This window comes from Pleurodeles waltl, chromosome 11 (genome assembly GCF_031143425.1).
Source record: "Pleurodeles waltl isolate 20211129_DDA chromosome 11, aPleWal1.hap1.20221129, whole genome shotgun sequence".
NCBI lineage: Eukaryota > Metazoa > Chordata > Amphibia > Caudata > Salamandridae > Pleurodeles > Pleurodeles waltl.
Genome location: NC_090450.1, coordinates 787,547,829 through 787,574,745, shown reverse-complemented (window position 1 = coordinate 787,574,745; position 26,917 = coordinate 787,547,829). Strand labels below are relative to the sequence as shown.

The following is a 26,917-nucleotide window of genomic DNA, read 5'->3' as shown; positions in this document are numbered from 1 at the left end:
AGTGGGGGCGGCAAAGGCCTTTAAGGACACAGAGTGCAAGATAGCCACAGTAAATGGAATACTCTGCACTGGCTGAAAATGGGATTTTGGTGCACTGATGGAAAATGAGAAAAAAGCAGCAAACATCTTTAGGTGGTCGACAACTGAACAAAGTGAATCCACTTTCAGTGGCCAGTAGTGGAGGTGCGGCAATGCTTGTATATGCAAAGATGACCCACAACCACTTTCACCCCACTTGTGAATATCTGGGGGAGTCGAAGGGCAAAACAGTACATTGGTGATGTTCAAACCCAACAATAAACAAGAGGAAATGCCACCAAGGCTGCAGGAGGAGTATTTGGAATGTACATCCTGCAAGTCCAAAGACACTATTCAATCTCCCAGGCCAAGAACAGACAGAAGGAGGGCCAAAGTGAGCGTCTTAAACTTCCTTAGAAAGCTGTTCAGAAATTAGAGGTCTAAGATTGGCCCTAGTCCCCATCCTTCTAGGACAACAAGTAGTATTGGGAGGAGCACTCTGTTTCCTTCTCTGCCTTAGGAACTCTCTTGCCAATTTGGTGAACAGCATCTGAACTTCTTTGATCAGTACTGCAGCACGACTTGGGACAAAACGTGGGGAGGCTGTAACCAAATTGAACACCCATTAGGACCCACTGGTCCGGAGTAACTGTGCGTCAACTCATGCAGACAAAATCGGACTGTAACCCTTACCAGCCCCCAGATGAACATCGGACAAAGAACTAAAATGGCTTGGTAACTGCCATGGCAGACTAAGAGCAGGAGGAAAACTGCAGAATATGCTGGTGGCCAATGCCTCTGCTACCACCTTTCCGGTTGAAGCTGCTAAAGATTAGTTATGCTGCTCTAGAGGCTGGACGGGCTGCCTCTGTAAGTAGGTCAAACCAGAGAACAGTCCAAGAACTTCCGGTACAGGTGGTGGAAGTAGTGTGCAGCAAAGAGACCTTAGTAGGGAGCAGAGTACGCTTTTTCCAACAAAGAGTCTTCAGCTGTCAAACAGGTCTCAGAAAATGAAAGCGAACACATCCAGGGATGGTCTCAAATAAATATGCTGGTGCCTGTGGAACAAGCCAACATAATCTGTGGTGTTGCCACATCATGACCTTAAAGTATTGTCTGTCAGAAAGTGTTGCGAAACTCCTCAGGAAGGTTAGGAAAAATCTCGTTTGCCATTCCCCAAGGTGTGTGTGTGTGTGTGTGTGTGTGTGTAATGGTTCAAACTGTAGGAAGAGAAAACCCTCTTGCCAATGGCTTCAATTCGTTGAGATTCTCTATTAAGAGACAGTAAGAACAGTTGGGTTTCACCTTAATTATGCATGCCTGAATGACCAGGAGCTGCAGTGTCGGGTGCAAAATGAAGGCGGCTTGATCCTCAGTGGCTGCCCTATGGCTTTGAGCACCTGGACGATTCACTGGTGGCGCTGAGCAACAGTTGGCTCTGGCTGCCACAACAGCCTCAGTTAGTTCCTCATTGAAAGGTAGCAAAGGATCAGGCGTAGAAGGGCCTGGCTGCAAAATTTCAGAAAGAAAATGTACCTTAGTCTCTATGGTAGGCAAATGTAACTCAAAGACCTCGGCAGCCCTAACAACCATCACTGCAAAAGAGGCATTCTCCTCAGTATGGAGCAGACGTGCCCAGATCACAAGAATTTTGATGAATATTGGAGCATCTGTATAGTGAGTGGGGATCCATTTGCCTGACAACATCCTTGTTGTAGAAAACATGTTCTAGTCCTGGACAGCATCAGAGTCAGATTTGAAAATTGCTTTCCAGTCTTCAATAGGCTCTGGTGGCAAGACAAAGACATGACTGGATAATTCTTCCAGGTCCTGGGTTGCATCTTATTGAACACAAAAGGTGAAAGGGCGAAACATGGCTGGTTTCAAATCAGACATGAGTCAGAACTGGAAACATCAACTCTGAAACAGAGGCCGACACCAAAACAGTCAGAAATAGCATGGCCATTGGCAGGGGTATAGAAGCATGGTCTAGCGGGAGTTGCGTAAAAGGTCAAGCAGGTCAGTCAGCGCTGGGTAAGAACTACTGGTGGAAGTTCAACTTCAGGCCACAGTTGGCACAAAGAACAAGTTACTTACCCTCGGTAACACCTTATCTGGTAAAGCCTAACTGCAGATTCCTTACCTTTGAACTCCCCAGGCATCAGACTGGATCCAGAAGATTTTTTTTGTGAGCAGTACCCCTGCATGCCAGTCAGTGGTGTAGATCGGCTCTGTGTCTGAGGTCAGGGTCGTGTGAGCTGGAAATGACATCACAGGGGGGTGGTGGGGGAGTCCAAAGCGCATAGAAGAACAATTACCACTGGTGTATAAAAAATAGGGCCCTGAAAGGGAAGTCCCTGCTCCTAGAAATCTGAACGCAGAGCAGGGACGATGAGTGGGTCAGCAAGGGATCTGCAGCTAGATATAGTCTCTGCCAGATAAGGCATTACCGAAGTTAAGTAACTTGTTCGTCTGATAATGACTTCTAGACTCAGATTCCTTAACTTTGAATAGATACCCAAGCAATACGATCCCCGGAGGGCAGTCTGCAAACCAACGAGAACGTTCTGCAGGACCGAATGGGCTAAGTGCCTGCCCTACGGTCCTGACTGTCCAGGAAGTGGTGTTGGTAAATGTGTGGAGAGATGTCCACGTCGCCACTTGACAGATGTCCAGGATTGGAACTCTGCATGCTAACACAGTGGTCGCAGCATTAGCTCTGGTGGAATGAGCACGCAAGCCCTCAGGAGGTTTTTGACCAGTGCATAGCAGATCTTAATGCAGAGTACAACCCCATCTGGAGATGGTCATCTTCTGCACAGCCTGACCTTTCTTCACATCCACATAACCCACAAAGAGTTGGTCATCAACCCAGAACTCTTCTGTACGATCAAGTTCAAACACCAGCTCTCTTTTTGTATCCAAGCAGTGGAGTGTGTAAAAAAATGGGCAAGGTGATAGATTTGCCTACATGAAAAGGCGTGACCACCTTTTGCAGAAGAGAGACCCTAGCGCGAACCACCACTGTCGGGATAGATAGAAAGGTAGGGCAGCTTAGATAGTAAGGCCGGCAGCTTAGATAGTAAGGCCTGCAGCTCATTCTGCGGGAAAATGGAGGGCTGTTTTTAATGTTAAAGGGACTGCACATCAAAAAGGTCAGAACCAAATTAAGATCCCAATGAGGAATAATGAATGGGGATGGAGGGAAGAGATGAGTAAGACCTTTAAGGAATCTATGCACAGTAGGAGACTTGAACAAGGAGAGTTGATCAGGCTACCACAAAAAAGCCCTTCAGAGTACCCAAAGCAGAGCCCTCCTGGGCAAGGAAAAGAATGAACAGTATAACCTCAGAAAGAGGAGCAGAAAGGGGATCAACAGACATGTCTGTGGCCATGCCACACATTTCTTCCAACGAAAGGCATATACTGTTTTGATGGAGAGACACCTGGCTGGCAAGATGACAGTACAGACTGCAGGAGGAAGGTCAAAAGGTGTCAACTGCCACCGCTCAATCTACATGTAAGAAGGCAGAGAGTGGACAGGCTTGGGTGAAGAACTCTCCACTGCTGCTGTGACAGACGATCCTCCTGAAGAGGTAGTCTGACCTGAGGATCGAGGGATATGCTCAGCAGCTCGGGATACCAGACTCTCCATATTCCGCTCGAGAGGATAAGCCCAAAACTGCACTGTGTCCAAAATAGCTCCAATGCAAGGGAGCATCTAAGAGGAAGTCAGGTGTGACTTCTGCACGTTTATAGTGAATCCCAGGTATGCAGGAGGTTTGTCGTAGTCTGGAGGAGGGAGACCGCCTGGGGCGAGCTAGTCTTCAACGGCCAGCTGTCGATATAGGGGAAGACTGGTACCCCTTGATCTCCGCAGATGAGCTGCAACCACTGCCATCACCTTGATGAACACCAGAGGGGCACTGGTAAGGCCAAAGGGGAGCAAAGAAAATTGAAAGGGCTTGTGGTCTACTGTGAACCGGAAGTAACGTCTGTGGGCAGATATGACGTGAATATGAAAATAAGCATCCTGCAGGTCCAAGGCTACCATTCAGTCTCCTCGGTACAGGACAGACAAGAACTGAGCCAACGTGAGCATTATGAACTTCTCCTTCCTGAGGAAGAGATTGAGAAATCGAAGGCCTAGAACAGGGCGAAGAACCTTGTCCTTTTCAGGGACCAGAAAGTAGCGGGAGTAGCAACCACACCCAACTTCTGGCACCAGAGCCCTTTCTTTGGCCACATTACCCAAGAGAGCTGTAAACTTCCTCGCAGAGAAGGGACAGATGATCGATCCTCTGTCATCCAATCATAAGTTGGTGGCAATGATGCAGGGGTAGTCTCGAAGGGGAGTGAGTAGCCCCTTCGGATGATCTGCAAAACCTACCTGTCTGAAGTAATGGTTTGCCAGGCTGCTAGGTAATGGAGAATTCTGCCACCAACTGATGGTCAATGGTGGTACCGAGGCAGACTAGGAGGGCTTTTAGGCTGCTGTGGAAAGGGGGTGGGAGTCTGACCAGACCGATGGCCACCTTGCCCACAAGGTCAGTGGATCCTGGCCCTCGGCCACGCAGAGGCTGGGCAGCATGCGCGGGATGGTGGCTGTACAGAAATTGGCGTGGATGTAAGCTCCTTTTTTAACCACAAAATGAGTTAAAGGCAGATTAGGGGAGAAGGGGGGTGAAGGGGGAGGTGGGGAAGGGGGGGAAGAGACTGATGCCCTAAGGACCTAGATATAGCCAGAGAATCCTTAAAGCGCTTGAGCCCAAAATCTGCCTTGTCTCCGAAAAGACTGGTGCCATAGGAGGGAATGTCCATAAGGGAAGCTTGGATATCCCGTGAGAAGCCAGGCGCCTCAGATACACTGTTGTGGAAACTGCTCTGCCTAGTGAGTTGGTCGTGCCCAGTCTGCAACGTACTGTGAACTGTGCTGCATCCCTCCCATCGGCAACAGCCTGAGAGAGTACAGCCTGGGTCTCCTCCGGGACCTGGGGCAGAACTTGCGCAACTGTGTCCCAGAGTGTGGGAATAACAGCCCAAAAGGCATGGAAGTGTTCACGGCCTGCAATGCTAGGCTAGTGGAAGAGGTCATATTATTCCCAAATGAATCCAGCCTCTTGGATTCTTTAACTGTGGAGCAATAGTGAACACCCCATGGGAAGTGGAGGTTTCGACCACCAAGCTCTCAGGGGTGGGGTGTTGCTTCAGGAAACTTGGGTCCTCAGGTGCAGGCGATGGAGGAATCGTCCTATTCACAGGAGCCCCTGTGCTGAGTTTGAACGAGGTACCAAGAAAGACTTCAGTGAAGGCATCATTGAACGGGAGCAGGGGTTTGGAGGTGGAAGGTCCCAGTTGCAGCACCTCAGTCAAGAGTTTAGTCTTGACTGCCACTAAGGGTTGTTGAAGGTCTAGGACCTCAGCTGCCGTCCTCACCACTACTGCATAAGAGGCTCCCTACTCTGTAGCTATGGTAGGGGGAGAAAGCATACCAGTATCTGGAGATGTGTCCAGTGCACTGGCTTCACCCAAGTCCTCATGCCAGTCCATTTCCTCTTCGTATGGCTGGTATTCTAAAGGGTCAGATTCAGGGATGACAAAGGGGATGGTTCCGCTGGGAGCGTAGGCATCCAGGACTCAATCCCAATGGGGCCCCATCCAGCAGGGTCGAACTGCTAAAAATGTTACGTATGGCATCATAAAAGTCTTTCAACTGGGAAGGGGTCGCTCCAGCTTCTGGAAACTTGGGGAGGCGCAGAGCTGTCCCAGACTCCAAAGACCGAAGCCTAGAATGACAATGCTCCCTTGCTGCATCAGCTGACAGACGAGGATAAGTCGAAGACTGCTTCAACTTCTTGCCTTTCTTCTTGTGCCTCGACTTACCAGATTGCCCTAAGAACTTGGAGTGGGATGACGACTTGGGACTCTGTGACTGGTCCAGGGACCTTCCTCTCGACTGTGACTTAAACCTGCACGGATTCGTGTGCTGGACCACAATCAGCTTTAGGGACCACTCCCTCAAAGCCTTCAGATGTATGGCCCAGCACTTGGAGCAGGACCTCGATTCGTGGTCGCACTCCAGATACCACAAACGGACAAGGTGCCGATCTGTCACCAACATCACCCGATGACAGGATCTGCAGAGCTTAAAACCAGTCTTAAGTGACAACATCTTAACACCCCAGGGGGAAGAAACCTTAAAAAAGTTTGACAAAAGTCGAAAAAAGGTCAGCCAAAAAATGACTGAGGGGTAGCTCTCTCTCGGATGTGTGCTGGCTGGCGCCAACAAAAAAAAAAAAAAGACATCAGGGTGCCTATATAGGTACTGCAACATCATTTCCGGAGCTGACAACGTTGACCACGGATGTCCAGCCGATTTATGCCACTTCCCAGCATGCAGGGGTACTGTTCATGAAAAATCTTCCAGATCCAGTCCGAGGCCTGGTGTAAGGAATCTGCAGCTAAATATAGTCTCAGTCAGATAAGGCGTTATCGAAGGTAAGTAACTTGTTCTTCTTTGTACAAACGGGGGCCTCAAGTTCGACTTCCACCAGTGGTCCTCACCCAATGCTGACTGACCTGCTTGGCCTTTGCCTCAACTCAGGCCAGGCCATGCTTCCATAACCCTGCCAATGGCCATGTTAGTTGTGACTGTCCGTGCCAGCCTCTGCTTCAGAAGTGAGGGTTCCAGTTCCAACTCCTGCATCTGATCTGGAACCAGCCATGTCTTGGCCTGTGTCACGTTTTGAGATCAATAAGGTGCAACCCATGAACTGGGAAGGCTCTCCAGTCATGCCTTTGTCTTGCTACCAGAGCCTTCGAAGACTGGAGGCAATTTTTCAATCTGACTCTGAAGCTAGGGAGAATTCAAAAGGTAAGGAATCTGCAGCTAGGTGTCTCTATCAGATAATATATTACTGGCTTTGAATACCTGTAGTCTAAAGAAATAGTTTAAACCACAAGGATAATAAAAAAAAAAAAAGAATGGAAAGAAAAGTATTGCCAAAGTAAAGCACTAGCCCCCAAGTCCTGGCACTGAAGTCAACTTCTTTTTAGGCGGAGGTGTGCATGATGAGACAAAACGTGTCACTCAGTGTAAGAGAGCTAAAACGACTATCATGCTGTACGTAGTGGCGTGGAGAACCCAAATCTAATTTACAACTGAACAAAATCAATCGAAATACAAGGCAAACTAAAAGACCCTTAATGTTACTTGTGTTTTTTTGTTATTTTTATTTTTTTCCCCAATTACATGAGGCTTCGAGGACGTCTAAAGTAATCGTTAGCTCAGACCTAAAAGCGATTGATTACACAAACACTGTGTGGAAACATTTAAAAGCAATTCATGACAGAACTCAAGGTTTTTCCTGAAAGATCAATGACAACAAAAATCAGCAAAACACAGCATAACATAGATGCCCTGGTTAACACTTCCAGGAACACAACATAAGAACCCTAATATGAATACTAACTGATAGGTAACTGTTTTCCCAAAGTTTAAACCTTGGTTACTCCCCAACTCTCCCCAAGGCCCCATAACATGCTCATTCAGACATTTCTCATCATACAATTTACCTTTTACGCTGAACACAATAGCATCATAAATACAGAGGATCCATTTGGTAGCCCTTCATCAAGGGCCCAGATGATGCTATTGGTCTTCCATACTCCATTTCCCACAATACGCAAGGGTCAGCAAAAAAAAAAAAAAGTGTCTCCAGCTAGAAGACATCCTCAGCTAGGATTCTGGTCAACAACCCTGCCATGTGAGGCTGGATAGGCTTAAACAGTAAAAGACAGGCGGTCAGGGACAGATGCATAAGGACATGAGTCAAACCCAGCACTCGAGATATTATAAAAGATTTAGAGTTTATTAATCTTCAATTTAAAATATTTTGTTTTTCTATGTTCAAGGCAAAGCATTCTGTGGAAGGCATTACTATCAAGAACATTTCCTTTGGCTACCTGCAACAACTGTTTGTACGCATGAGTGAAACTGACTTAATGACCATTTGGTATGTTGACAGATTATCAGCATTTTTTCCTCATGTGAATTTAACACTCACGAGGACTGCTATGTAGGACAATTCTACAGAGAACCTGGAAACACTGAGCACAAGAAATAATCGAAGAATAATAAAACAACGAGAGGCTTACCATCTGTTGCATGTTACACAGAGTTGACATTACATAGCTACAACCAGAGCCACGGAATCTTACGTTTTCATCGCTGAATAACATCAAATTAAGCAACACCATAATGTTAGGAGGTCCCTATTACCTTTTCAGTGCTGTACTCTCAGTGCTGATGTCCTCTCCAGTATCGAGCTGGTCTTGCTGGATTTCAGGTGGCCTGAACTCTGGGTCATGGAAGGTTGGTAGTCTGTAACCTTGCCACCTGGACTCACAGTTCTGTTCAATCACACCACTGTACAAGGTGGTCTCACTGACCTCTGCCATTAAGGGTAGCCTTTGGCCCATAAGCAGAGTACTTTCATTCAGGGTAGGCAGATGTGGGAGTTCAAGGCCACTGCCATAGAGTGCTGGGTTTACAGGAACGGAGGTATGGTCCATGCTCTCTGGCTCTTGACTTCGTGGCTGTGGACTAAGTGTGGGAGGTAGAGGTGAAACGGGAGAGCCTGGAGAGTCAACAGAATTAACAGAATTTGGATTTAGATGCTTAGTCTGATTGTCAGGGGGGCTAGACATCTGCTTGGCATACTTTCTGGTATTTGGTATTTCCAGCGAGTGGTGGACTTCCGCTACACCCAGCTTCTGCCCCGATGGATCCTGACCCATGCACAGATCTTCTCTCACAGGCGGCCGATGGTGAAATGGAGTCATGCACTTCTTCTGCAACTTGTCTGCTTTTTCCTGCCTTTCAGTGGTTTTGTGCTTGGGAAGGGCTGTTGGCAAGGAGGATGAAGGAAGAGGTTGTCCAATGCCAAAGGTGGGCTGCAAGATTGCTGGTGGGCGGGTAGTGGCTACTGCACTACGCTGCTTGTGAGCCCTGTGTCTTAAGAGAGAAACACAGAAGGTATAAGGCATGGATCAAAACAACAATTTAGAAGACCCTAGTGCAGTGGTTCCCAACCTTTTGACTTGTGTGGACCCCCACCTTATTACAGGAATCCCGGGACCTCCATTGAATCATTATTGGAATCCGGGGACTCCCCTGTGAGATATTACTAAAAGCTGGAGGGCTAGAATCTTGATATTTAATTTTCTAAGCAGTCGCAGACCCCCTGAGAAGGCTTTGCGGACCCCTCTGAGAAGGTTTCACGTACCCCCATGGGTTCCCAGACCACAGGTTGGGAACCACTGTCCTAGATATCATCACAGAAGTCTTTGTGAATGTTTTAAAACAAGTGATAGTATAAATATAAAAACAAAATAATGAAGCAGGCCTACAAAGCACTGGGATGCACTGACTCATGCACAAAAGATGCAGTTATAGTATAAATGTAGAACTTCAATGAAAAATCAGCAGGCACAATTATTAAAATTCTTATATGTAGTAAAAGGATTATGTTACTTACCCTGTAAGTGTCTGTTCATTGTATGTAGTGCTGTACTTCACATGCTCTGTATACTCTTGCCATCTAGTGCTGGGCTTGGACTGTTACAACTCGTTTCTGGTCGAAGAATTCTTTTGAGTTACAATGTCTCAGTGATTTCTCCTCTAGTGTGAACACACATGGGCACCAACTCCATTGTTAGATTTTTCGGCACATTGGGTGAGAGTACGTATTGATTAGTGGGTAGGACAGGATAGTGGCCATACGTACAATCTAAAATTAAAAGTAAGCTCAGGTTATCTGTAGCAAACACTGGTACCCGGGGTGGTGGGTGGGTGCATGTGAATCTACAGAAGAACATGTGAGAAACAAATGCTTACAGAGTAACATCATATATTTGTACCCTGTGTGGCTGTGGATACACAGCATAGACGGTAAAGCAGTGCTCCCCTAAGCGATGGCTAGCCAGTGGATGGTGCGGAGTTCTGAAACAGAGCTCTTTGGACAGTTTCAACTTCTCTACTCTGTTGCCATGCCAAAATATCCACATAGTAAGGCTTTTATAAAGGTGTGCGGAGTGGATCATGTGGCAGCTTCGAAGATGTCAGTTATGGCTATATTCCCAAGAAAGGCCATAGTGGTGCCCTGTTTGTGGGTACAGTGGGACCTGGGGAGGGTTAGGAGGGTCCTTCTGGCTTTAAGGTAATAAGTCTAGATACATTTAACAAAACACCTGACTATACCTGCCTTCGATATGTGGTAACTTTTATAAGGCTGTGCAAGGGCCAAAGGCAACAAAAAGCTTGTGAATTATGCGCTTGATGTCAAGTGTGGGAAGTACTCTCTCTGCTACTGAGTCAGGCTGTGGGAAGCAGACCAAACTGTCTGGTTAAAAAGGAATGGAGAGACCACCCTAGGCAGGAACTTGGGGTTGGTTCTAGGGACAACCCTGTCATTTTGGACCTGGAAAAAAGGTTCTTGCAGTGTGAGGGGTTGTAGTTCACTAATATGCCAAAGCGATGTTAGTGACTATAAAGATGGCCTTCCTGGAGAGAAACTGCAAAGGTCAAGAATGCAGTGGTTCGAAGTGAGGCTCCATGACTCTGCTAAGGACAACGTTTAGGCTCCAGACAGAGGCAGGTGGCACCTTGGGTAAGATGACATTTAAGGCCCTCTGTAAAAGATTTAAAAACAGGAATGTCCAAAAATGAGGAGTTTTCCCTGTTCTGCACGTATGCATCAACTGCAGCTCAATGTAGCAAAATCAAGGTTTAGGCTAGCCTGGACTTTTGCAGTAGTAGGAGGTAGTTAATGATGTCTTGCATCATAGGTATAAGAGGACACACTTGAAGCATGTTGCAATATCCAAACTCTAGGACCTTCGGAGCCAGATCGCTAGGTTGAGCTGCCTGGGTTCCATGTGTATAATTCTGCCTTGGCTGTGTGAGAGAAGGTCCAGCCTGTTGGGGAGAATCTGGGGCAGGGTGATGGCTATCACTAGAGAGGTTGAAAACCATGGTTGCCTTGGCCACGTTCAGCCTCCAAGAAGAGGGTGAGGGATGTTTGCTACAGTTTCCATACCACATAAGGTAGAAGTGGTAAAGGAGGAAAAGCATATGCAAAAATCCCTGACCAGTTTATCCACAGAACACTGCTCATGGACAGAGGCGTGAAAACCTGGAGGTGAAGTCTGTGTGCCCTGCCTTTTCACATGTGGCAAGACGTCTAAGTCTGCTGCTCCCAACCGGCAAAAGTTTGAGAGTAGGACTTGCTGTGGCATACTCAAACGTCTTGCCGCTTAGCAGGTCTGCTAAGTCACTGGCCATCGCCCCAACCCTGGGATACTCAAATAGGAGGTGTACATAGAAGTGGCTCACCAAATTCCAAGTTCTCTGTGCGAGCTCAGATAGTTGAGGAGTAGGTGTTCTGCTATGCTTTTGTGGGTTAAACGTGGCCATGGTCATGTCAGTCTGCACCAGGACCACCTAGCCCTGAATGTTTTGGAGAAAGGCTTTGAGGGCTAGGTGTATAGCTAAATGTTCCAGATAGTTGATGTTGACACTCCCTTGATGAAATTGCCATAGAAACTGGGCTGTCATGCCATTAAGATGCTCCCCTTGCCCCCTGCTCCCCTGCCCTGCAAGTGCTATGTCCATGGTGATAGCCACATGTGGAACTGGATCTGCAAATCACCTGCCACTCAACAGGTTGTCGCTTTTTCACCACTGCAGAAAGTGTTGCATACTGGCCCTTATCAACACAAACTTCTCAGCGACCTTGCAATTGTGACCACTGTGCCAATAGGCACTCCTAAAGCAGGTGCATATGAAGCCTTGTATGTGGGACTATGACTATGCATAAGACCATCATACTCAGGAGGCACATTACTGTTCAAGCCATGAGAACAGTGTGGCTGAAAAAGAGGCAGTAGCTGTTGAAATTCCCCCATCTTTTGGTAGCTTGGGTCAGATCTGCCCATGAGTGCATTAAGGACTGACCTCAGAAAGGGTTGGACTTGAAGGTGCTCAGGGTGGTATTTGGTGGCACTAACTGAATGAATGAATTTATTTATTGGTTCAATTATTTTATATTGATATAAGAGACACAATAGAACCAAGTAAAATTAATTAAGAAATAATTAACAAAATTAAAATTACAATTAAAACCCGGACGGCCTATAAACAGTTTGAGTACAATTGGTATTAATGCATAGTTCCTTTGTCTGCTATACGCCATGGCTGTGTACTTAAATTGATTGGAGTATATTTTATTTATAAACTTGCCAAACCCAGCTAAGTCCATAGGGTGGCAATCCTCACACACAGGTCTAAAGCTTCTTTGCACATTACAGTCCCATACCTTAAAAACACTGGTTTCAATAAAGTGGAAAGTGCTAAAAGGAATTATGGACAGCTGTAAAGTAAATGCAGGATTATTTCTTGTATTTCCAAAATCTGCATATAGTTATAGCAGCTGCCTATTTCCAATTGGTTCTCAAATCGCTTAATGGAAGAACCGTAAGCTGAGTGCGCAGGTCACGTAATGTACACTTCCCGTTTAGGGCAGCCTTCATGTAGTATTGCATTCTTGTACCATCGTCTGATTTAGCAAGCGACGAATCATTGACAGCTAATTCTATTTTGTCTATGTCCACCTTTTGGGATACCATAATGGTTTGTTTTTTCTTTTCTTAAAGTGGCCTTAGTTTGGCACCTGAAACCATAGTTATTATCACTTCCAGGTTTACTTTCAGGTCCCTTGCAGCTGCATTTAGATACTCAGTCGCTGCATTTAGATACAGAGTCCAAAGATTATCTTTTTTTAAAACAAATCTCCTTCTGAGGGAGTTTTAAAGCTTAATGTTAAACCTGATGAAGAGAATAAAAAAAGGCCTTGCATTCAAGGTCTTGTGCTGTTAAAACAAAAGGAAGCGTAATAGGGTTCTCAGGTATACCCTGGCAGACTGGAAATTCTTCTATACGTCTACACTGAAGATTGTCCATAGTTGGGGATAGTTTTCCCATGTAAGCTAAATGCAGTTGTCAGCAATAGCTGGGTTTGATGGTTCTGATTCTGAGTTCTGCTGATGGACTATGTAGGTGACTGTGTAGCTTCCATCACGCAAATGTCAAGGCAGAGGCTTTACTTCAATTGTGGATATGGTTTACAGTTCCCCGAAAACCAGACGCCTAAATAATTATAGTTGAAGGTTAATGCGATTGTCAAGCCTCAAGCTGTATGTTAATTTGTGCTTGTGATTCCCGAAGACCATCACCTTCACGGCATTTACCACCAACTTATTGTCTAAGTTGTAGGTATTTAATCAATTCAGTGCTCAAATCATGGCATTTATTGTGTGGTGCGGGATAAAGAAATCACCCTCATACTGGATGATGGGCAATGTATAGGGTCCTAATCTAGGGGGAATTGTGTTAGCCTCTAACAGTGCCGGTCCAAAAGCAGTGTACAAGTTAAATAACATTGGAGCCAGTACACACCTTTGGTTGAGGCCTCGGCTTGTTGATATTTGGCACATGGCTGTACTTTCTGCCCCTAACTACTCCTAACTTGATGCAGACCCAAGTATCTGAGAAAAGAGAAATAACAGCATCAAGTAAAGAGTTGGGTAGGCCCCAGTTTGCCAACTTTGTCCAGAGCTTGTTCGGATTCACCCTCTTGAAAGTAGAGTAGTCAACGAAGCATACAACAGTGGTGGACTGAGATGTTGAAACAAATGATGGGTAAGAAAGGGGAATGCTACAATACTGTCAGCGGTTGATGAATTTTGAAGGAAACCTGTTTGATAGAACAGAATCAGGTTCTCTTTAGGCGTCCACTCCCCATGCAATAACATTTTCACGAATCCTTTTGCCTCTCTGTCTAGTAAGGCAATTGGGCAATAGTTTGTGGGGTTGCCTCTATTGAACTTCTTGTAAATGGGATCTATGATAGATCCTTTTCAGGACTAGGGGACCTGTGCACTGGCAAAGCTTTCCTTGTATAGGGGTGTGAGAAGATATACACAAAATTCCAGATCAACCTTACACAGAGCACCTGGAAGGCTGCTGGGCCGCAACGTCCCGTTTTCACTGATGGACGTGATGGCCCTTCAAACTACCTCTTTGGTAATCTGCACAGTCTCTCCATTGGGCTCATCATGCTGGACCTTGTATATGATGTTGATTATGAGTTTATCAGATAACAGCCCATGTATATAATTTATCAACTTATCCGGTGGGATGCTATTTCATCTGAAGTGGGGTCTGTTATCCTTTGTGGTAAGGTCCGTTATTTAAGATGTTAATGTAGAGCCAGAATTTGGCCTGGTTCTTACAGCCAAATAAGGAGTGGAAGTGTATCCATTTGGATGTAATGTAGCCTTGCTTAGTGGACCACAAAAGGAGTCAGTAGGCCTTTTTAGGTGCAGCAGAGCAGCGGGCAAGTGCTGCTTTTCTGACATGTAGGTATCTATTTGGGCTTTTAACCACACCCACCTCACACCCATCACTTTCACTCGTTCGTGGGCTTACCTTTAAAAAAAAATATTTGATGGCATTGGTAAATGCTTTACATTTGTCCCGTCTTGGGGACCGACCCTGTTACATGGATAATTGCACGTTTGCCGATATGATTGACTGAGAGAGAACTTCTTGTTCCTTTTGTGTCTCTCCTTCGCACTCATGCTCATGGCGGCCGTGGTGCTTTGAAATGACTTGCTTATGTCAACTGTTTTTTGTTTTACTTTTCAATTTATGTGGCAAGAAAAGTCCAGTTAGGAATTTACAACGCTAATTTGCTCTAATTTGAGCAAACGCAAGACCCATGGCATTGCAAATTATTGTTTGCTTTGAGTAAGACTGTGCTATTGCTGTATTAGATTTTTCTTTATACTTATACTACCCGCCCTTAAGATTGACTTGCTTGGAGTGTACCACGTGGATTTGATGATCCCCTGTCTTAACTATATTTCAGTGACAGTTATGTGTCCTAATTTAAGTGTGGCTGGTTGCATGCGATAAAGTCAGCATGAAAATGTTGAAAGTCAAAGAATTGCTTCCACCTGCTGAACCAGGTTAGGGAAGCGTTATCCAATCTGAATTTCCTTACTAGTGTGCTGATTTCTGCTCCTGGTAAACACACCAATAGCGTAAGCTGGGCTGCTCTAAAGTAGTCAAGCTTTAGAAGTGTTTTAAGTGGTAGATGATCACTTTCAAAGTCAGCAATTATTGAGAAGGTTTTTAGAGACTCAAATAGAGACTTATAAATGTATAGGCTATGGTCGAGATATCCTAAAAGGTGTGCAGAGAAGTGACCCCTCAGGCTGTGCTGGGGTAGGGTGGCCAAATTATGTGCTTTTAGACAGCCTGTGAGTTTGGATGTATATGGGACCGTCAGCCTGGATTCATTTTCTGTTAATTCACTATCCAAGTTGAATATATTGACGTCCCCTGTTAGTATTACTTAGTAGGTTGGGAATTTTCATAAGAGGTCTCAAGAAGCCCAATACAGTCAAATACTTGTTGTGTATTGGCAGACCTATGCAAGTTTAGGTAAACATTAATTAGCAGAAGGAGCCTCAAGTAGCGATCTAACCAACATCCACCAAATGTGACTACGTGAAGCATGGGACTCCCTGTGCCAAGTACAGCTGTTGTCACCTCCAGATCTGTTGACATGTACAAATAGAGGCTGTCAGAGGGTCTGCAAAAGTATTTCTCTTTAGAGGCTGCTTGTTGAGTCTCATGGTACCCTGCTAACTGAATCAGTGCCAAGGCCCATGTTTCCTGTAGACATAGTACATCACCAGATTTTAGAAAGTTGAGTGGCTCTTGTTGGTAAAAGTTGTGCTTTAAGCCTGCAACATTCCAACATATTAGGTTTAGCAGACTTTTATGTTGCACTGCTCCACTGTTGCTCTGCGGGGTAGGCTAGGACTAGTTTGTGGTTTTGTTCACCAGTGGAGATGCAATCCAAACCCAGTTGTCAAGGTTTGGGGGCTATTGTAACAAAATTATGCACTTGTCTCTTTGACCCCTGTCTAGCTTAACAGACATCTTGGATGTAGTTTAAGGTAATAAGTTGATTGTGTTATATGTTCCTTTCAGAATACTAAAAGCTGATGATTTTCTGACAGGAGGAGCAGTACTAGGAAGCAGGATGTAAGGGTATTTCTCAGGTGCTGTTATTCTTAATTCAATGCCCCACTTCACAAATACTGGCTTTTCACTTAGGACACTGGCTTCTAACCTCTCTGATCCCCAAGTTACTATGGTTGATTCTAGGTTGGAAAGGTAGGGGCAGTAATTCAAATTGTACCCTGATTATGTCCTACTATTTAATGTGCTTTAAGGAAGGAATGTGTTGCAGTAAGCAGAGGATATTGGCTATATTTAGCATATCAATGTTATTTCCTGATTTATACTGTGGCAAGAACATAATTAAGTGCAAGGTGCTGGGTGTCTGATTAGGGTGTATGTGCCTGGTTGGGAGGCTGCCCCCGTCTCTGACCCGGAAGACTGGGTTTGGATCATTTCAAGAGTAGCAGTTGAATGCTTACTGACTAAAGGCCCTCTTGAAAGGGCAGTGTCTACTTTTGGATTAGGTCTTATACTGAAGTAGTCCCACAAGTCACTCATAGTTTGGATATTTCAAGAGTTATGCTTAAGTACGGATAGGTGTGAGTTGAGTACCTTGGATTGCTGTTTTACTGTTTAAATTTTTCGGGAGTTTTTAGGTGTCTGCCCCCACACCCAGAGTTTCTAATTCCTTCATTGGGAGGCCTTTAACATTTGAATCTCTTTGGTGTGATTGTGATTCACACTCATTGGGGGCTGCTAGGAGCGGAGATCTGCTGTTCCTGGCATATGCTGCTAGAGCTTCAATTTCTTTTAAAGCTCTGCTCGATGTTGAAATAGCATTGTAATGTGGTGCATTTGTTTGTTCTTTCAGCACTGTGGGGAGTGTTGGTTTCTTGATGTCCGTGTGGCCTGGTTGGCTTGCAGTGTCCATTGCTTCTTTACTCCTTGTCGTTATGTCACGCCTTGTTTGCCCCAGCAGCTGCTCACAGAATATTAGGACGAGTTTATGCAGTGCAGATTCATTAGTAGTGCCCCTTATATTTACCTTAGAGGCTGTGTTCCAGCCTAGTAATAAAGTTGGATTTGTATTGTTCTTTAACCTTTGTTTTCTCTTCTAGTTAGTACTTTCCCAGATACCGCCAGTAAGTTTGGCTCCCTGGCTAAGTTCACTGGTTTATCAAGATGTATTTCTAGCTGGCTGTTGTTTTGAGTCTTGTGTCGGTCTTGTGTCCACAAAGTCTTCACTCTTCAAATGGGTGATGACATTTTTTCTAAGAGGAAAGTTGTTTCCAGTTTGACTGAGGCCAGCAGCCCCCCTGTCTGCTTGTGAGTCTCACTTATTAAATTGTTCCTTGACACCCAAGTCTATAGTCGACATTCATTTTCTTTTGGCTAACCACAAGCAGTGACAGGAGTTACAGGAGAGTGCAAAGTTTGTCAATGATGGGCATGCATGCACAACTCAGTCTCCTTAAGTTGATGTTATGATGACCAATTTGACTCTAGTCTGCCAATTTCTGAGTCTGTCAGATAGTAGGTTTGCCAATGATGCATGAGGTTAATCTGGAGTTCCATCTTGTAAGACTGCCATGTTAGCGCACCTGAGGCTGCTAATTAAGTGAAGTTCATTGACATAAGTACTGTTTCAGTTGTTTTATTTCGGTCAAAGGTATGGCTGGTTGCCAGATTTGGTCCATGCTCCATGTCTTCAAGTAGCTTTGCTTCCATGTCCTTTAGTAGAAAATATTTCAACTTTGTGTGCATGTTTGATCTGTCAATCCTTGGTGAATCTTACAGATCGCCATGGGGTCATCAGCTAAGCAGATCAACATTTCTCCCTTGTTGTGGACAATGGATCAGTGCTACTATCTAGTTAGGGGATAAGAAGGAGCTTGAAATAATTTGTTGACTGTGGAAGATGAGAGGACAGGCGTCAGTACAGGATCTGCAACTTGATCAACTTGGTCAAGGGTTGAGGAAAGCTCAATAATCACACTATTGCTGTGGCTCCCAACCTGTGGTCCAGGGACCCCTGGGGGTCCACAAAGCCTTCTCAGGGGGTCCGCGAGAGCCTAGAAAATTAAAAAATATTAACAAATATTGACAAATTAGGTCCCCAGCTTCCAGTAATGACTCAGGCGGGGGTCCCCGGATTCCCATGATGATTCTGTGGGGGTCCCTGGGTTCCATTAATGTTAAAGTGGGGGTCCACAGAAACCAAAAGGTTGGGAACCACTGCACTATTGCATTATGCACGATGGGGGCTTTGGGGGCACGGCTGAAAGATCCTCCATGTAAGGAAGGAAAATATTACTTACCAGTAGACATATGTTTGTTGCATGTAGTGCTGTAGATTCACAAGCTGTGCATAAGCTCGCCATCTAGTGTTGGGTTCGGAGTGGTACAACTTGTTTTTCTTCAAAGAATGTTTTTCGAGTCATGGGATAGAGTGACTCTGCCTCTCAGTGATAGCGCGCATGGGCATCGAGTCCTTTGTTAGATTGTTTTCTTGGCAGACGGAGAGTGAAGTAAAGTAGAAAGAGTAAGAGAAAGGTGTCCATGCAATGTATGTATATGTGTATATATTTATATTTACATATTAAAATAATTGCAACGGCTGCAGGCATCCGGGGGGCATGTGAATCTACACGAACAGATGTCTACTAGTAAGTGACATTTACCTTTCAATGGCATGTGTGGCTGTAGATACACATGGTGTACAGACTGAAAAGCAGTCGCTCCACAAAGCAGTGGCTAGCGTGCAGGAGCTGCACTTGTTTGGAAAAGTGTCCCAAGTATTGCTTGGCCAACATTGGCTTGTTGCCTTGCTAGTACATCTACACAATAGTGTTTTGCAAAGGTATGCGGTATAGACCATGTAGCTGCTTTACAAATATCTGCTATAGGTATGTTCCCCCTATGAAAGCCAGTGAAACACCCTTCTTCCTATTAGAGTGGGCTCTAGGTGTGAAAGGTACGGTTTGTTTTGCTTTAGCATAGCAAGTTTAAATACACTTGACTATCCACCTAGCTATACCAGCTTTTGATATAGGGTTTCCTTTGTGGGATATTGAAAAGGCCACAAAAAGTTGTTTAGTTTTCTGGAACTGTTTGGTTCTATCTATATAATACAAAAGAGTCCTTTTTACACCAATAGTGTGTAGAGCCCTTTCCACCACAGAGTCCGGCTGGGGAAAGAAAACTGGTAGTTCTATTGATTGATATGAAATTGGGAAACTACCTTTGGTAGGAAATTAGGACTAGTTTGAAGGACTACTTAATCTTTGTGAAACTGGAAGAATGGTTCTTCCAGTGTTGAAGCCTGGAGCTCACCGACACGCCTAAGGTAAGTGATAGCCACCAGAAAATCTAACTCACCCTGACAGGAATTGTAAGGGGCACAAATGTAGTGGCTCAGAAGTGGGACCCATTAGCCTTGTGAGAACAATGTTAAGGTTCCAGGATGGTGCCGGGCGGATCCTTGGTGAAATTACTCTTAAGTCCTTCCATAAAACTTCTTAATGACTGGAATCCTAAATAAAGAAGTACACTATCTGTTTTGAAGATATGCAGCTATAGCTGCTAAATGAAGTTAAATGGATGTGTAGGCGAAATTAGCTTTTTGTAAATGCTGTAAGTAACAATCTCTTGAACAGCTGGCTTGACAGGGTCAATGTTTTTTGGTTGGCAGTAGCAGACAAAGCGTTTCCACTTTGATGCATAACATTGTCTAGTTGTGTGTCTACGTGTTCTTTAAGAATGTCCATCCATTATTTCAGTAGTTGTAAATATCCAAATGTTATCATAGGAACCATATTGCTACGTTGAGTGACTTAGGGTCTGGATGTCTTATTTGTACTTGATTCCATCTTAGAAGGGCCGGCCTGTTGGGAAGCTTCTGGTGTGGGATTAGTGAGAGATCGAGGAGTGTTGTGAACCATGGCTGACATGTCCATGTGGGAGCTACAAGTATCATGGTGAGGGATGATTGATTGAGTTTCTGAACTAGAAAAGGAACGAGGGGAGAGGCGGAAAAGCATAAGCAAATAACCCTGACCAACTCATCCATAGAGCATTGCCCTTGGACTGAGGGTGAGGGTACCTAGATGCGAAGTTTCGGCATTTTCAGTTTTATGCTGTGACAACTATCTCTATTTGAGGTGTTCCCCACTTTAGAAAGTACTGTTGGAGGACTTGCGGTGGAGTTTCCATTTCTGGACTTCTTGCTGCATCCTGCTGAGCAAGTCTGCAAACTGATTGTCCGTTCCTGGGAGATACTGTGCCACTGTGAATGTGGTGATGAATTGCCCATATCCATATTGTCTGTGCAAGACGGGATAGGTGAGATGGAGGTATCCCCAACCTTGTTTTTGGGGACAGTACAAGGGAGTCATGCTGTTTGTACGTACTAGTATTACTTTGCATTCAAAGTTTGGAAGGAATGCCTTTATTGCTAGGAAACCTGTGTGCAATTCCAGTGATGTGTAAGGACTGTTGAGTGATATTCCAGAGGTCTTGCACTTTAAGGTTGTGGAGATGAGCTCCCCAGCCAGACTGTGATGCCTCTGTAGTGAGAATGATCTGAGGCACAGGGTCCAAAAAGGGCTGCCCTTTAATAAGGTTTATGGTATTCCGCCATTGCAGAGAGCGATGAGCTTAGTGGTCCAACACTAGATCTTCCAGTTTACCCTGTGCCTGAGACCACTGACAAGAGATACTGTTGAAGAGGACGCATGTGAAGTCTGGCATGATGTATGATGGCAATACAGGATGCCATCATCCGAAGGAGGCGCATGAAAGTCCTCACTGTGTATGAATGGTTTTCTGTTAACTGAGAAATCAATGAGTGAAAAGTATGAACATGGGTTGAGCTGGGGAACACTAGCCCCAATTGTGTATTGAGAACCACGCCTAGATAAAGTTGTATCTCGAGTGGTTGGAGATGGAATTTGAGATAATTGACTGTGAATCCCAGAGTGAGTAGGAAATTGACTCTGAGTTGAGTGTGATGCTGACCTTGTTGTAAGATGCTAGCTTTGATAAGCCAGTTGTCTAAGTAAGGGAAAACATTAATGTTTTGTCGCCTGAGGTATGAGGCAACTACTGCGAGACACTTGTGAATACTATGAGTGGTTGTGACCCCAAAAGGTATGACCCTGAACTGATAATGTTTGCCTGCCACCACAAAACTGAGGTATTGGATGGATGGATGAGAATGTGAAAGTAAGTGTCTTTTAGATCTAAGGCTGTCATAAAGTCGCCTTGTTGAAGAAGGGGAATGACAACCTGAAGAATGACCATATGGAAATGCTCTGATAGAATGTAGTGGTTTTACGGGCTGAGACCTAGAATTGGCCTGAGTGAGCCATCTTTTTTTGGATGTAAGGAAGTACAGGGAGTATACTCCCGAAACTTGATGTTTTAATGGAACTGGCTGTATGGCCCCTTTGAGGTCACTTCCTCCTTGAGAAGAGTGCGATGTTCTTGTGAAAGTCAGAGTATGAGGGGGTGTGTTTGGTGGAATGGAAATGAGCTCCAGACAGTAACCATTTTGGATAATTGAAAGAACCCACTGATCGGTGGTGGTATCTGACCACTGTGGGTAAAAACGTTGAAGGCTTCCCCCTACAGGAGTGGTGTGTGGTGGTGGAAGCTGGAGGCAGTCATTCTTTGGCAGTGGAGGTGGAGCCTCTACAAGTAGATGGCTTTCCTCTGCCTTTGTTGTTGTTCCCCTATAGGAATCTCTAGAAAATCCTCTGGTATAGGATTGAGAGGAGTCTCTGGTTTGTGTGGAAGACTGGTCTAGTGAAACCTGGGTGACGAAAAGTACCACAGTGTGCAGTGGCTTGAAATGCCCCAAGAGCTTTGGCGGTTTCATGATCTTTTCTCAACTTTTCTAGTGTAGTGTCGACTTGGGGGCCAAACAGGTGCTCTTTATCGTAAGGCATGAACAGCACTGCATGTTGTACCCCTGGTTTGAGCACTGAACACCTGAGCCAAGCACGTCGTCTTATGATGACGCTTGCATTAATGCTGCGTGCAGCTGTGTCAGCAGCACTCAGTGCACAACTAATCAAATTATTTGTAATAGTTTGTCCTTCAGCCACAATTTCTCACCCCCTTTTGTGATGCTCCTCAGGGAGATACTGATACAGGGCATCTCAATGTGCCCTGTCGTGCCATCAATCCTGTGCGTTAGCAATACGCCAGAGATTGGCTGCCTGAGCTGCAACTCTTTCACCTGCTGCATCCATTTATTTTTTGCTTTCCTTCTCAGGATGGGGAGTGTTTCCTGTGGACTGACTGCTGTCCCTTTTGCAGGCAGTTGACGTAACAATAGAGTTGGGAGGAACCTGAGCCTTTATGAACAGAGGGTCTGTGGGTGCAGCTTTATAATTTTTATCATCTTGAAGAGTGATAATGCGTGCTCTTATTAGCTCCTAAAAATATCTCATCAGCGTGCCGGAGCATGCCTGGGAGCATGGGAAGGAACTGACTTTCTTTATGTGTTATGACAAGGTTGTCAAATAGAAAGTCTTCCTCAATAGGATCAGTGTGCATCTGTACATTAAGAAATGCTGCCGCCCTACCTATGACTTGCTGATATTAGGTCGAATCCTCAGGTGGTGATGGTTTAGCTGGGTAGAGCTCCGGATCATATGTGTCCCACGGATCTGGGTCATCTAATGTGTCTCTTAAATCATGAGCCCCATGTGGGGGTGAGTTTGCTGGAGTAAATCCCAAAGGAGGGGGAAATGTTGGTGGAGGAGAAGGAGGTGGAGAGGACTGAGGAGAATGCTGTGGAGAAGATGAAGTCTTATCTTTGGTGGGCTTCTTTGGAGGTGGAGAGGCATCAAGCGCTTCTTCAAAAGTCAAATTTCTCTTTAAAGGAACAGGGGGTGTTGTCATAATATGACCTCTTCCCTCCTGAATATGAAGTCGGGCCTGCCGAGCATCAACTACTTTGAGAATTGGTTACATTGGTAAAGAGGTGGTCGAAGACTGTCCCGAATCCACAGAAGTAGGAGTCTTTTTTCAGGTTTTCGGTTCCAAAGTCTTTAAATGGTACGGTGGTGTTTACACCGAAACAAAGGAGGTTAGTTTTTTTTTAGTCGGCACTTGGTCAAGTCGGTGCAGAGGTGGAGCTTCCAGAGGTTAAAGTTTTCAGTTTGCCTTTTTTCAATGCCGAGGTGAAGGGCAGGGCATCCGAAATGGTTTCTCGGCTCCGAGCATGGCCGGAAGGCACGTGGCGGGCTGGTGACCTCTTTGGATGTTGTTTTTACAGTCTTTGCCTCTTCTTGCTCTGGTTTCTTCAGTGCATGCTCCTTCCCTAAGATGTCTGGTGTCTCCTCCGGAGTCTGAGACACCATTTCCAGTTGACTAGCTTTTCTGTCTCTAAGCGTCTCCTTTGACTGAAAGGATCGACACGCTGTGGCAACAACCAGCAGTGCGGTGGGGCATGACCACTGATATAGAGGGTATCAGAAGGAATAAGGCTTGAATATCTTTTCAATGCTGGAGGTTAGCTGATGGGATATTACAGGCTCCGTAAATATCACTGGGTCATATTTTACCATCTCCTTTAGCATAGGGAGAAACTGGGAGGAGCGCTTGGTTCTTGTCAGCGCCTCCTCCAGGAAGTCATCAGCCTCTGGACTGACATATATGTCCACCTTGTGGTAGGCAGCTGCAGGCTGAGTGCACTGTGGTATACAGTGGTGTCGTTTAGAGGGGAAGCCCTTACAGGGACATGGTCAGGGTCCCGCATGGGGTCCATGTCACAGCCCTCGTAAGGATCACTGGTGGGGTGCAGGCAGACTGGTGCAGCAAAGTCCTCTACTTGAGAGTAGGAGCTAGAGCTACCTGTATCTGAATAGGACTCCTGCGACTTCTGAGGGGGAAGTCACAGGAGGTGAGTGAGGAGCAAGAGGAGGTGGTAGAGCTGGAGGTGGAAGGGAAGTAGGCAAGGTAACAGGCTTGTCCTTAGTGAACATAGAATAATGTATAGCTCAACGAAAAACAATTGATGTATTTTATAAACCACAAGTCTTGCAGAGGACCGGAGGGTCCTACATGATTCATAAAACAAAAAGGACTGAGCAAAGCAATGTGTAAAGACTGAAAACAGACTACTTACAAATGCCTGACAGAATTAAAACAGGAAAAACACATTGCAGATAGTTACCAGGGCTGGGGCTGCAACACATTCATTTGCAACAAGTTGACAAAAAGGCAAATATTTGTGCAATTTAAAAACTCATGGGCGATGTGAATGATCTGGGGAAGATAGTTCCAAAAGTGAGCACCAGCAGTGGAGAAAGCGATGGTGAAGAATTTTCAAATGGACTTATTACTTACTGAGGGTTCTCCTAGTGGCTCTCAAATGATAAAGTTTCTTAGCTAAGGGTTTAAAATAAAATAAAGGCACAGAGCAAGAATTCGTAGCTAAGGGTTTAAAATAAAATAAAGGCACAGAGCAAGAAATCTCTCAAGGGTAAGAATGTTGTTTACATGTATGGATTTTTTTGTCTATTAATGAGACCCCCAAGGTGCCCCTTCCGAGACTGTTATCCTATGACTTTAAAAGACATTTCATAAAGGATGTGGGAGAGGTGGAAAGGATCGGAAAGGCTTCTGATATTTGGTAAAAAGGAAGCGTAGGGGTAAGGTGCAACAGTGAATGGTATGAAAGACTGAGGAGTGTCCTTTTACGAGGGAAGCCAGTTGTAAAAAAGAACAAAAACCTCAATGAAAACTGTTGTTATGTAGATCCTATTGTGAAATGCAAGTGAGTTTACAATAAAGATGTTACTTAGCTGTATGCATCTGTTCGTGGCATGTAGTGCTGTAGATTCACATGCTCTGCATACTCCTGACATCAAGTGTTGGGTCTGGATGTATGCAAGTTGTTTTTCTTCGAAGATGTTTCTCGAGTCACAACTCCTCCTCTCTGTGATAATGTGTGTGGGCATCAACTTTAGTGTTCAATTGTTTTCCTGTAGTCGGGTGAGAATAGAGTGTGAGTAAGTGTTAATAAAGAGATGGGGAGGAGGGCAGGCGCATGTGAAACTACAGCACTACATGCCACGAACAGATACTTACAGGGTAAGTAACAATCAGTTGGAAAGCATGTGTGACCGTAGATACACATGCTCCACATAGACTGTAAAGCAGCGCCCTCCTGAAAGTGGTGGCTAACCTGTGGGTTTTGGTTGTTTTAAAAAGGGTACACAGCACTGCCTGTCCTACATTTGCTTGTTGGCGTGCTCATACTTCCACACAGTAATGTTTAGTGAAAGTATGTGGAATTACAATGTAGCTGCTTTACAAATTTCAGCTATTGGTATATTGCCCAGGAAAGCCATAGATGGTCCTATCTTACAGGTAAAGTGTGCTCTAAGAGGGGTGGGCAAAGTTCTTTTGGCTTTGACTTAACAAGTCTGAATGCATTTAATTATCCATCTCGAAATGCCAGATTTAGATATGGGGTTAAATGTGTGATGGGGAGAAAAGGTAACAAAGAGTTGCTTGGTTTTACGAAACATCTTTAGATCTGCCAATATAGCATATTAAACCTCTTTTTACATCATTATATGAAGGGCTCTTTCTGCAACTGAATCAGGTTGCGGAAAGAAAACCGGTAATTCAACTGACTGGTTTAGGTGGAAAGTGGAAACTATCTTTGGAAGGCATTTTGGGTTTGTTTGAATGACTGCCCTGTCTCTGTGTAGTCAGAAGAAAAGTTAGTGTCTGGAGCTCACTGACGCATCTTAGTGAAGTGATTGCTACTAAAAAGGCTACATTCCAGCATAGGAATTGCAGACCAGTTATGCAAAAGTTCAAATGGTGGACCCATAAGTCTGGTAAAAACAATGTTGAGATTCCAAAGAGATGCAGGGGGGACCCTGGGTGGAATTACTCTTAAGACCTTCCATGAATGCCTTAATAAACTGGTACTTTTAACAAAGTACTGTCTGTTTGCAGCTAGGCATCTCCTGCGGCTAGATGCAGGAGTACTGAAGTGAACGCTAGGCCAGAAGTCTGCAAATGTAGCAAAAAGCAGACAATATTATGAACAGTTGCACTGAAGGGATCAATGTGTTTGTCACAGCAATAAAAGACAAATCTTTTCCACTTGGCAGCATAACCCGCTCTTGTTGTGGGCTTATGTGCCTCCTTGAGAATAGTCAGACATTTTGGAGTGAGATTCAAGTATCCAAATGTTATGACTTCAAGGGCCAAAGCGCAAGGTTGAGCTCCTTTGGATTTGGATGCATGATTTCTCCATGCTTCTGAGTCAGAAGTTCTGGGTTGAGGTGCAGCTTCTTGTATCGCACTATAGAGAGCTCGGGTAGTGTGGTGAACTATGGTTGTCCAGCCCAAGTGGGAGCTACCAGAATGAGGGTGAGAGATATTTGCCTGAGCTTCTGAACCACAAACAGAAGAACAGTGAGAGGTGGAAAAGCATGATCAGTTCATCCATAGAGCATTGCCTTTGGAAAGGGGGTGTGGGAGACAGAGGTTAGGTTTGGGCATTTTGCGTTGTCTGCAGTTGCAAACAGATGTGTGTGTGGAAACCCCCACCTGTAAAAGTATGGGAGGACCACTCAGGGGTAGAGTTCCCATTCACAGATCTTTTTCTGCATCCTTTTGAGGAGATCAGCAAAGTTGTTGTTCAGCCCTGGGAGGTGTTCCACTAACAGGGGAATGTGGTGACATAGTACACAATGCCAAATCATCTGGGATGGGTGTGATAACTGTAGAGTGCACGTACCCCCATTTCGGTAAATAAAACATGGCTGT

The 26,917-nt window shown here is 45.0% G+C and overlaps 1 protein-coding gene across 2 annotated transcripts in view; it reads right to left on the bottom strand.

Annotated features, from left to right (window-relative positions):
• The window catches only part of MED13L (mediator complex subunit 13L), a 982,865-nt gene that overhangs the window by 397,182 nt on the left and 558,766 nt on the right, over positions 1-26,917 (bottom strand). For both annotated transcript variants that reach the window (XM_069214516.1, XM_069214517.1), the window contains exon 10: positions 8,300-9,034. In XM_069214516.1, the coding sequence (XP_069070617.1) occupies positions 8,300-9,034 (735 nt within the window). The remainder of the gene's footprint in view (positions 1-8,299; positions 9,035-26,917) is intronic.